Source organism: Numida meleagris, chromosome 8 (genome assembly GCF_002078875.1).
Source record: "Numida meleagris isolate 19003 breed g44 Domestic line chromosome 8, NumMel1.0, whole genome shotgun sequence".
Classification (NCBI taxonomy): Eukaryota; Metazoa; Chordata; class Aves; order Galliformes; family Numididae; genus Numida; species Numida meleagris.
Window position 1 is genome coordinate 15,514,915 of NC_034416.1, and position 12,856 is coordinate 15,527,770.

At 39.7% G+C, this 12,856-nt stretch overlaps 1 protein-coding gene across 4 annotated transcripts in view; it reads left to right on the top strand.

Moving 5' to 3' along the window:
* TENM1 (teneurin transmembrane protein 1) overlaps positions 1–12,856 on the top strand; it is a 299,751-nt gene that overhangs the window by 157,554 nt on the left and 129,341 nt on the right. For 3 of the 4 annotated variants that reach the window (XM_021406358.1, XM_021406359.1, XM_021406361.1), the window contains one exon: positions 4,653–4,891. The exons of the other annotated variant lie outside the window; for it this stretch is intronic. In XM_021406358.1, the coding sequence (XP_021262033.1) occupies positions 4,653–4,891 (239 nt within the window). The remainder of the gene's footprint in view (positions 1–4,652; positions 4,892–12,856) is intronic. 4 annotated transcript variants of the gene reach the window in all.

A 12,856-nucleotide genomic window follows, 5' to 3' on the forward strand; every position in this document is an offset into this window, starting at 1 on the left:
TGTATCAACAGCTATGCCTCTGAAAAATTCCCCGTGCACTTCTTGTGGCATCTAAATCAAAGGTGCTGCAGTTGCCTCCTTAAGCATTAGTACAGAGGTATTACATGTATATATATAATATAATCAAATAGAGCTACAGGACATAGTCAAGATTTTGAAAAAATTTACATGATCCAACTGAAGATGACTTGGCTTTCCTACCGCAACTTAGTTATGCAGTAATTTCTTATGCTTTTTAATAACTATTTCTTTAATATGTAATGCATACAGGTACGCATGTGTATCTGTGTGGTTGAATCAGGAGAAAAGCTGACTGATTTTTTGGCCAAGGTGTTGCAAGATTTCTTGTTTTTTTTTGTTTTTCTTAACTCCTGCAGCTTTTCAAATCTGTTTTTGTTCTTCATTTTTTCTCTTGCACATGTAATTGTTAATGAAAATGAGGGAAAACATGTTACAGATACAAATGAAGGTGGAGTTCTAGGCCTACAGGGACAGGACAAATGCATGGAACTTAGAGAAGTGGCATCAAGCCCTTGACAAAGTTGAGGGACATTACTACAGAACTGGGATATAAAAATATTTTCTTGGAATTTAATTAAGGAATTCTGTGTGGGATTAATCTAGTTTCTGCAATAGCATTACCACTCTATGAATTCAGCTGAGCTATTGCTTCATGTGTAGCTCTCATAGGACTCACATTACCAGGTAAGAAGCCCAGAACACATAATACATAACAAAACATCCAGACAGAGGAGAGTGTGAAGAAATGAATAAATAAACTTCCATTCTCTAACATTCTCCTAGCTGAGAATTCATCATTTTTCTATGAGGTGCACTCCCGGAGTTCTATGCCATTCTGCTTAAGGTTTAACAAGAGCACTTAGATGATGCTTCCTTCCAGAAAGCAGGCTGTCCTGTGAGCAGCAGGGCTGAGAGGCCACGCTGCATGCAGCATGTTACCTGAGCTACCCAGTAGCTCCCTTCCCTCCTGCCCCCTCTCTCCTATGCATGTCAATGCAGCAGTTCAGCTCCAACTGTTGATGAGCTGCTGCCTGCCCTGCTTAGGGAACCGCAGCAGCAAAAAGCTGAGTTTGCAGACAGGAGCTTTGGGGCTTTGGCTGCACATCAAGTTGTTGACTGTTGTGAAACAGCTAGAATCTTTTTCTTCCTTTTTTTTTTTTTGATTGAAGGAGTCCAAGGATTGGAGAGATTAACAAATGGACAGATAGGTGAACAGACATGGTGACTGTGACGTGACTTTATTTTGTGAATGGGTGCAGATTACATCTTGTATTTCTCTTCTTAGGAGAGTATTACCTTCTTGGTTTTGAAAGTTTTTAATGTTTCCGTGAACATTTTAGAACTTCCCCACTTAAAACAAGTGGTAATATCATATGTTCTTCTGAATTCTCTGATCTTTTTGTGTGTTTTCAGTCAAGTTAAAAAATAAAAATAAAAAAGCTTTAGCTTTTCTCTTCGATCGAATATTAAAGCACATGCCATGCTGCAGTCACATATAAACTTTTGAACTGCAATTTTTATTATTTTGCTCCTCAGAGAGAGCCTGATTTTACAGAATTGATAGCAACAGTTTAGCGTGTCTTAACAACCTTTGGGAGCAGCGATGTGCTTAGACAGATGAGGAGTCATCTGAGTTTACGAGAACGTAGTTGCAGTGTAGCTTTGGAAATTTGTCTTTGTGCCACCAGTGTTTTTCAAATTCTATCCAAGTGTCTTTGGGTACTCAATAAACTCTCTCAAAAAAAATGAAATGCGTAAACAATTGTGATTTTTAACATTTTCTCAGCATTATTTCACTGGTTGCTCACTTTACTCCATAATCTCAGTTTTATTTGAACAAGTTAGAGCTATGTAAATTCTCCTCTGTGTCAGTGTAGTCATCTGTCTACAAGAGTATGAGCTGGAGCCAGCATCTGTCTGCTCTTCTGCTATGAAGGAAATCCATCTGCATGCTAGTATTTTACCATCAGGCTGTGAAGCCACATTTTTAAATCCTTGTGCGAAAGAAGGAAAATATTCCTGCCTATTGATTGCAAGTCTATTAGAGGTGTAATAATAACTTCATAACTTCTGCTTCAGCATTTCCTTGCCTTTACCTCCAATACCTTTCGGCTATGCACCTTAAAGGTCAATCAGTGCTGCCAATCTCAGACCATTTTGCAGTAATTTCCCATAAAATTGAAGGAAAAAATAGGAAATAAGTAGGTTTCCTTAGATTATTTCTTAATAATGTAAGGCAACTAAATTACTATTAACTGGTTAATATATGTAATCTTGATGTGTATATATGTTTATGTACATATGTATGTATATTATATAGGTATGTACATAGTATAATAACACATTTCTTGCTTTATGTGATGAGTCAGCTCCCTAGAATATCACTAGGAATTTTGCTGCAAGTCCAAGTGATTATGTATCTTGTAAGTGCTGACTAAAAAGTAAGACCTCACGTACTTGCAAAAGCCTTCATGTGTGACAACGAAGCACTGAAACCAAAATAACCAACTGTATTCTGATGGTCTGATAGAAGCAAAACAGAATTACATAGTCCTACAGACAGTGGTGTTATTTTCTTGGAATTTATTATGTTTCTATATTTGAATTTAGAGGTTTTGAACTCAAGTACTCACTATAGATAGCATTACCATGTTCAGAGCATTGCCATCTATCAAATCAGGGCCCTAGCATATATATCTACAACTATAGAAAGGAAAGGAAATTAGGAGTAACCTTGTATAACTTCTGGATGCTGTGCTCCATCAAGTTCAGTTGTCCTTCTGTTGGCTGAGCGCCGCTTACTTGTGCAAGAGGTTTGAGGCAAGAATAACTGGTACTCAGTGTAAGTCACACAAAATTTCCTTCTTGTGGTTTGTCCTAGGAATCCTGACATACAGGCACTGTGAGTGCAAGCTAGCCACTACCCTCGTTTACTTTTTCTTTATGCACCTGCCTGAACAATGGGCATTTTACCAGATAAAACTGCCCTGCAATACCTTTTTGTTTTCTATAAGCTGGCATTTTGGAGAACCGTAACCTTTCTTTTAAAATGTTATAATGGAAATACATATTATCATACTCATTACACCTTTGTAGCAATTACCTTTTCAGGAACATGTATTTACAATATTCTTAAAGTCAAATGTCACACTATAATCACGTTTCATACTCTTGAGTGTTTGATCCCGCGTACTTCACGCTGTGAATGTAGCAGAGGATTTCTGTGAGCATGGACTGATAAATCCATGCATGTTTCTAAAAACGTGTCTTGCTCCTTCTATGGGTGTAAAGCTACATCTGTCACTGGGAAGACTCTGGACCAGTCCGGTGCTGGCCAGCTGTCTCAAGCTGAGATGTGTGCCTGGGGCTTCTGGCTTGCAGGCATCCCAATGCCTGATGCCAGTCCTTCAGTTGTAGCACACGCAAGTGGCGGTACCTGGTGACATAGAAGGGATAGAGACCCAGGCTGAAGCGGCGCCTCAGGGGCAGCCCTTGTTGTGCCAGCTGTGTCGTGTCACCACCTCTTCACTTCTCACCTCTGCTTGGGGCAGAGAGCCGAGACAACACACACCCAAAGCAGCTTAAGGAATGGCAGGAGGTCTGGATGTGCCTCTGTTAGAAAAGAGTGCGCTCAAGAAGCTTAATCACTCATATAAGGAATGAAAGGCCAAGGAACATTGGTGTTTTCAAAGGAATATTTGGTGTGATCAGTCCTGAATTTGTCCCTTTCTGCCACAATTTCTGAGCGCACAGCACTCTGAGTTATTGTTTAAAATTAAACGCTCTTTCCTAATCCTCTCGGAGAGCACTTGCCAGCCCTGAATGCCATCCCCCTTCCTGCAGGAAGCCGCTCTGTATTTCGGCACCAGCCTCCATGCTGCGCGGCCCATTTCTGTGCCTTGTTCTTTGTGCTAATGTAGATGCTCGCTATTTTGTCTTGAAGTCAATCAGTCCTCCAGCCTTCGCCGAAATTGGTCTCCAAATGAATTCTTTCTTAGCATGATGAGAATCACCATAATAAGCAAAAACGTTTGATGGAAAAACTGCTCTCAGAGTAGCTCAGTTAGGAATACTAGAGAAATTGTACTCACTTACAGGCTAAAGTCTTTCAAAATTTATTGTACTTTTGATTTTCTACTAAGTAGACTCCTTTTTCTTTTCTTTTTCTTTTTTTTTTTTTTTTTTTGTGATGACTATATTTTGGAGAGAATCCACAGTACAAACAAATACTCAAAGTGGGGGTGGCTTTTCCCTTTCTGCGTGCTCCAGGGCAGACGAGCGCAGCTGGCTGTGTGTCTGCGGGCAGAGCGGGCGCTGCAGGCCGAGCCCCCGTCCCAGGGCATGAGGCTGACACCTGGGGGTGCCCTGTCCCCACGCTGCTCTGTGCTCCTGGGCCAGCAGCTGAGGAGGTGCTCATCTTGTTTGTGTTGAAAAGCAGCTGGAAATCTCGCACTGTGGTTTAAAAAGCCGTGTATCCTTCTAGAACGGAGAATGTTCGAATATACCTTTTCCTGTCTTTTGTATTTTCTGTAGATGTATGCAGTATTTATCATGCAATGCTTAAGAGTGCCTTTTGCTCCTTACAGCACAAACTGGTTTTTACAATGTGGTTCTTTGTCTTCTTTTTGTAGGCATTTCCTATTTAAACATGGATCGGGGTCTTCAGCTATCTTCAGTGCAGCCAGTCAGAACTATCCTTTAACATCCAATACTGTTTACTCTCCACCTCCTAGGCCTCTTCCTAGAAATACCTTTTCTAGACCTGCCTTCACTTTTAGCAAACCTTACAGGTGTTGCAACTGGAAGTGCACTGCTTTGAGTGCTACTGCCATTACGGTTACGCTGGCGTTGTTGCTGGCCTATGTTATCGGTAAGCCTCTCTTTCTTTTCTATGCTGTTATTCGCTGCCTTTTCTGCTCTGTTGTCATGCTTGCTTTTCCTTTGATACAAACTGTGTTTTACTAATAATGTTTACCATGGGGTGCTTTGTGAATTCTGGCAAGAAAAATGCCAGGGTGGCCAGAGGTTGAACACGGAATTCTCATTAACTCACTACATTGTTAACCTCGATACTGCCTAATACAGAAAGAAATGTTATTCAGGATGACATATTTATACCAACAGAGGACTCCTACTGATTTTAATTGCTGTCATATTTTTCTTAAATTAAACATCTGATTTTCACATCAAGGCTTACAACATTGTTACTCTTAAATGTTTGCTCTGAACGGGTATCCGTAACTCTAAACAATATTTTGGTTTGCTACCTCATTTCATTTCTTCAGTCTGATCTCTTTAAATCTTTCCTGTTTTCCCCATAAAACTTATTTCACTGACTAACCCTGCAACTAGCTCTAAAATGTTGTCATGTTTTAAACCATAATTTCTACATATTTTCTACAATATGTTTTTCTGTCTGTATTGAATTTATATTTGAGAAAAGTGTGACAGATTGAAGTGCACATACTTAATTTCAAACTCATCTTTGGTAAGTAACTAATTTTGCAGTTTTGTTAGCATGATAGATTGGCAGGATTTATCGTCGTCGCTAGGAACTCCTTCCTTCTTTATTTTTTGAAGATGGGCCTGGAGTCGGTGTGATTAAAATCATACATGAGAGAGAAATATTTTCCTTCCTGTCTGGCATTTTGGCTGAGCATTAATTATAATGTTTTTCTGGTCTGAACTGAAAATATCATAAAAGGTTCCTCTTGTCAAATGTTTCCAGGTGAGCAGGAGCCAGAGCATCCCCACCATTTGTAGTGGGAGCGGGAACAATTCTGAGTTTGCCTGGAAGCTGATACTTGGTAAAACTGGATACTGAGATACACCTCCATACAGAAAAGCAGCCATTGGCTTTCTGCATTCCCTCAATAAGCAACTCCGTGTTGAAAACAACGATGATGAAAATTCCAGTCACTTCTGTGCCCCACTGTATTTTCTTGTCCCATAGTGACAAAGTTCTTGTTCTCAGTGAGCTGCTCATCGGGAGGGGTTTTTTTTCTGACATCCTGATCTAATGCAGATGGTAAAGCAGATTTGATCGTTTCTGGTGTATGATTATTTGAAAGCACCTGAGGATCTAGTAAGCTACATTAATTGCAGATTTACATAACAGCTGGTGAACATATGCCCTCGGTTAGGACTGGCTGTATAATTTTTGCAGCCTCATCTGCTTGCTACATATATATCTCACCGACACTGCTCCTGTTTTTTCTGAAGCACTCTCTGTTTCATCCCTGCTTAAATTTCAGTCTCTGCCACTGAATAATTATTAACTTTCTTGAGATGTTCTGCTGTAAGTCATTAGCCTGAGAAGGCTGTAAGTGCTCAATATCTCTGGGATTTTAAAAACTCTATATGAACTGCCTGTAGATATGTCTGTCTTTCTCTTAACTTTGTAGCATAAAAGTATAATGTGTTTTCTTGATTTAGGCAGAACTGGGTAAAATTAATGTACCTTTGAATTGCATATAAATCATTGGTATTTCTAGTTATATTTTAGACATTAAAGCGTAATTAGGAAAACATGAATTGGAATTAAGGTTAAAAAACTGTGGCATATTTACAACAGAATCCCCACTTTCTCCTATGCCAGCATTTTGCAGCCTGGAGGACTGGAAATTCTCTGAACCAAAAATTCTGACTTAATAGACTTTTCCATTAAAAGACTTCGCCATTATTTGCTCTTATTTTCACCAGAATTTTTTTCCGGTTGCACAGATTTTTCCTGCAGTTTTGGGTGATAGCTTGTTTATTCCAAATTAACATTCTGCTGCCTGTTTCTGGTGGGTAAATTTAAATGTGTTCGTGATCTGTCCTTAATTCTTTCCATTTGATTGGGTATGGATAGCAGCATATGAACTGTTTTCAAAGTTCAGTTGCTATGTAGGGTTTCATATTTTGCATTCCACGTTAAGAATCTAAATGTGGGTGTTTTAAATGAAAGTAGGTGAATGTATGAAACCAGCATGTATCCTCTGAGGGTATAATTTGCTGCAGCGGGTACCTTCTCTTTACTCACCGTGCTTGGCGCTGGGTCGGCTCCCTCAGTTCTTGCTCCAGGATTTCCTTGAGGTCAGAGGGAGTTAGGGCCGAGCAATGTCTGCAGACTTGGGCCAAATTGAACAACAGAGCTCATAGTAATCCCAGGGTCAAACGTACCTGGGATCAGCTCCCTGGTTAGTACTGGAAGAATAAGGCAAATTTATTTGCAACATTATGTTTTATGGTATAGTCTGCACTAAACTGTAATGATCTGCAATTTCAGGCCAATTGAACGTAGATCAAAATTTAAGATTTTTCTTCCCCTTATCAACTTAAACGTGCTTTCTCCGATACCTCGTGTTGCCGGTAGATGCCAGAGCTTCATGTTACTATCAAAACCAAACTCAGATCTCAGCCTCAAGTTGGAATGTTACCAAAGTCCTGGAAAATCCAGAGCTTCTTCCAGACCAAAACTTTGCAAGTAGCTCCTGTAGTTGTGAAGAACTGAGACCTGCACAGACCAGTGTGCTCTGAGCTGTGATTTCTTTTCATTCAAAAGATGAAGTATCAAAATACTTTTTTTCCTCTATTTTTCAACCTTTCCCTATTGTCAGTGAGACTCAAAAGAGGAGCTCTTACCTGAGAACAAATACTGCTTCTGCTTTTCTTCTCTTTTGAAGTACTAAACAAATCTCTCCGTTTCCATTGGTGCCCTATAAATCAGCACTCATATTGTTTGGTCCTTGCTGAAATAAATCTGACTGCTACATGGACAGTAAGGAAATTACAAATAGAACCCCATAAACGGTTGCACAACAACTGATTTATTGAAAATTTTTAAGCAGAATATTTAGTTTATCAAGTAAAAAACATTGTCACTTCAGCAGGAGTGATTTCTGTAAATAAGTTTTAAACTCATAATAGTTACTGCAAATAACGCCCATTTCATACAGCAGTGTTCGGTCTCTGTAAATGTCTTGAATTATATTCTACTGAATGAAGGCATTAAAGCGTTATGATGCAATTTTTTCTCCTATAATTTCATATATGTTGACAACTTCAATGCACTCGTGCCAATTTCTCTGCCGTGGGGCATTTCAATCAGCAGAGCTGGATCCATGTCACTAGTCTGGGCTTAGGTACTTCCGCAGATGGCACCTTCTGAAGGGGTGGGAAAAGAAACTGGGATTTCTTTACCAGCACTGAGAAATACTTTTCAAATAGCATTCCGATCTGATAAGTAAGATGAGAGCTAGCAAACTCTGTGCACATATTGGTGTCCAAAGCTAGAAATAGATTATCACATGAATCACAAATTATCACACGAAAGATGAGACCATCTCTGTTTGATTCAATGCAGTTCATAGACTCTCTGTTCATCAACTGATCTGTGTTAGTATAAGCATATAAAATGTGTAACCTTTGTGGGTGATGTACTAAATACCCTGTTTTTTTAATCTCATTGTAATAAAAGCCTAAGCAGCCATCATTAATTAAAGAAGAAGAACAAGCAGCATTTAAGAGCATTAAGGCAAATGCAAGAGATAGAATAATAAATACACTATTTTTCTGTAGTTTTCAGTGCTGTGCCGTTTGTTTTAAAGACAATACAATATTTATGATGTGACTGATCATCTAGTCAGTTATTTTTAGCCCATTATTAAATAGGAATTTTCTTCCAGGATACCTTACGTTTTTATCAGCAGATGATTTGGACTTGCAAATCACTGGTCCTATTGATTAAAGGCGCTGAACTCCTACGGTTCCCATTGATTTCAGCAGGAGATGCAAATGTTCTGCGCCTCTGAAAATTGGATCCCATGTTCTTAGATGTAACCATCCCTGACTTCAAAATGACTATTTTATATACAAATGAATTCTCAAGTATGAATATGAAGTTGTCCCTATTCTTTGTGATATTATCTGTGAGTATGTACTGGAGATGCGTGTTGGGTCTTAAATTATATTCATACAGAAGGTGAGGAAATTAAAACCTCTCTGTTTGTTGTTGTTGCCTACCACTTCTTGCACTGTGCAAGGCAGAGTGATGGCTTCAGGACTGGGAAAGGCTAGACCAAATTTTGGGGATATATGTATCTCAATTGATAATATTGGTTGCGTAGCTTTATATGATATAAACGAGTGGGAAAGATAGAAATCCTTAACGTTGAGGGCTAGAAATTATGTAGAAAAGGCTCAAGAGGTTAATGTGCTGATTTTACATTGAGGCATGCCATGGTATTGTGCATGCTGCTGAATGCTTCAGGTCTAAGTAAAAGCCATGATGCAGATGTGCAGCTTTGTAGTGCTGCTGAACTCATCAGTGAGATTACTCTGGCTGAGACAGGTCCATCAGGGTTTTGCAGCTGGAAACCATGGCCTCTGCTCTCTCTGAGCCTGCATCCTGCTGATGAGCTTGATATTGTCACAAATCTTCAAGTACACCGAGGAGGAAGCCTGACAGCATTGTACTATTGTCTAAGATTAGGTTTTGTTTGTTCCTAAGACTAATGGATGGTTTAGTAATGAAAAGTGAAACCAGGCTGGTCATTATATCTCTGAGTAGGAGGATTGCGGGAGAGGGGGGATGTTTTTGTTCTCAGGTATAAAAATATGTTCTGTATAAAGAGAAGACTGCTCGAGAATGAGAATGCTTGAGAGTTAGGACAGATAATAGGAACTATGTGGAAAAATCCCCATCTCCTGAAATGATGTTTCTTTGGTTGAAAATGATATTAACAGTCTCAAATTTTCAAATTTGTTTGGAACATAATGACACTAACATTTTATTTACAAAATGAACCTGCAAAAGAACTCCCCGTACGTAGGCCAGGATATCAGAACCTTGATTCTGACTTTTATTTATATTCAGGTATTTTCACATCAATCCACCTCTACAGTGCCCAGCTGCAGCTGGAGAACTGATGCATCATGTGGCTTCATGCCACGGTGAAATCCAGTTTTATAAGCAGAACCTGCTCGCAGTTACAGAAAATAAGTACTTTTCTGGCTCTTGGTCAGAGCAGGTGCAGAAAGTAGTCGGCTGCTGAGATGCTTTCTACTACAGCTCTTCTCAAGTCCAGGCTTCAGGGGGATGGTCTACTGAGATTTTCCAAAATAACTGGAAACTGAGCAGAAAGCTAAACAGAAGCCTTTAGTGGAGGTCAGCAATTTGGAGAGACTTCACGTTTGCAGGATTTTTGTCCTCTGAAGTTTGTCCTGGGGACTGGTAAGTACTTATTGCACAGGACTTTTCTGACATCTCCTCACTACGGAGAGCCTGTTTTGCACTGCAGCCAAGGCTCCTATTCATATTCTGCCAAACGTGTAGCAAAGGAGTTGACAAGCTGTGCTTACACAGAAGGTAGATAAGAATAAATTAAATTAGATCATTGGCTTCATAGCAGATGGTGGTTTAATCCAGTTTACAAAGTGAGTTCTGAAGAAAAAAATCATATATTTGTGAATGTTTACTTAAATATCCTGCAGAATTGCAGAGACCAAGTTACTTTATCTGGAAATATCAGTTGTTTTTGTTTAAATGTTGAACAAAATAAGGAACCTGCTCATTTACATCAAAGGTAAAGCCCCAAGCTTTGGTTCCAAAGAGAGCCCAACTGGTTTGAATTACAGCAATAGTGTGAAGTAACCAGAGATCTGCCTCCGGATAGAGGAAATTCTTTAGACAGCATAAAGCCATATTACCTTTTGTGCCCTTGTTCTATGAAGGGAAATTATAGGGAATGTAGAAGGTATAGGTCTTTAATTTATCTTCTTCTTGCAAGAGATCTATTTCATACCTAAAAATTACTCTTTACCTAAGGAGCATAATAAATTAGTCAAGGAGAGCTCCATGCTGCAGGTAGAATCCTCTGTGTTTCAGGACAGGTCACTTCAGGTGCCCCTGAGCAGCTCAGCCATGCAGCCCAGCCAGGGCTGGGTGCCCGAGGAAGAAGCTTAGTTCCACCATGTTCACATGCTATCCTCCCTTCTCTTTAGCTCCACTGAATAGAGAAACCTCTAAATTTAGCATCTGGACTAACATCCATAATGTATGTTGTAAACAAAAAAATATATGTCCACTCTTATATTACAATTTTATCTGAAACTTTGAATTAAACAGGACTATTCAATAAAATACAGGTATGCTGGCATCCATTGTGTAAGCTCTATCTCCAGACATTATGTAAAGAGGGTTGGAATTTGCCTTCAGATATATTTGCCTGCCTCCGAATCACCTCAGTGAGAGCAAGGTACGACTATGCTTGTGGCAGAATGCAACTCATAAATACAAAGCACCAGGCGATAGTGTCATGGTAGAGGGGTGAATATTCTGGGAATTCAAGCAAGCCAAGAAAGAATGTCTTTTCAGATGAGATTTGTAGTAAGATGGAAGAATCGAGAAAATGGAAAGCAAGCTGGATGTTCAAGAACACCAGGCAGAGAAACACAGTTGCTGCCAGCAGTGACAGTACTGGCACTCTGTTTTCAGACAAGAGGCTTGATTTAGGCCCCACTGAGGGGATGTTATGGATTGATTCTCCTGGTGACTCACTGCAATCTTTGGTAGCTTTGAGAAGGAATGTTGTAGCTGTGAAGCATACTGAGGCTGCTAAGAAGCTGTCATGGAACCATGACAATAACCTCCACTTACCTCATAGTCTTTGGATTGGCTTGAAACTGTAGCAGTCCACCAATGGTCTTAGGCACCCCACCGGTAACCAAGGTATTCTAAGTGATGCAAAGTACAGGGTATCTGATGGTGGAATTTTTCTGGAATGCCAGGTGGCCACAGTCAAAGTCATTTTTGCTTTTTCTGTAGTATCGGTGCAGTCGTCATACCTCGAGGGCTGTATTTTTTATGGGAGCTTGAGCTGTGTACACTAATGCATCTTTAGTTGTAATGAGGGGTTTTGATGCTTAGTCGGAACCAGCCCTCAAAAGTGCTGCAGTTATGGTCTGTTTGTGTGAACATCAGTCTGGAAGACTAGACCTTGAGGAAAGGGCAGAAACCTTCGTCAGAAAACAAATGTCCCTCCTCTTTACTCAGCCCAGTCCTGCACTGGACAGAGGGCTGCTGACATTAGCTGCTTGATTTGTGGAGTGGGCCCTTGTACCTGTGTGCTGCTTATGGGACATATAGCTGAGCATCTTACAGACAGATTTTTTGCTGTGGTGAATAATGTTGTGTCCCATTGTTCAATTCCATATCACTGTCTGTGCCTTTCCTTGTAAAGGGGGGACAGTAAAAGCAAGAGATCTACTGGAAAAATCAGAGAGAAGGACTCAAAAGAGAATTTCTTTTGAGTGTTTTAATGGATTTTTGTACATGCCTACTTCTCAAGAGATTTGCGAGAGATTTGAAAATTTTATTTAATCGTATTTGATGAAACACCTGTGTATTTTTAATATGATGCACATATGTTGCAGGCAACAGAGGCTTTGTATAAATTATGTTTACCCTACATAAAAGTATCACAGAAAATAAAAAGGGAAGCCAAGGCTCTGTGTCTCCTAAGTCCCTGCAATTAGCTTCTGAACAAAGTAACCCTAAGAATGTATGGCTTCACTGTGGTACGTGGTCTGTTTGTTGCTAGAGTCATACCTGGATCCAAAGGTAATCTGCCGAGAGCAGTAGTTTGTATAAATACCAATTTGATGGCTGATGTAATGAAAGTCAGATTTACTTTCAGATTGCAAGATGAGCAAGTTTCTGCAGTGATAGTCATATCGTTTAATTCAGGTAGATCTTATTTTCGTAGCAGTGTGATTTGTTGTTGAAATATTCAGGCTTGAACGTTCTTTGATGTAAAGTTACACTACCAGCCTCGTATGTACTCTCCCAGAG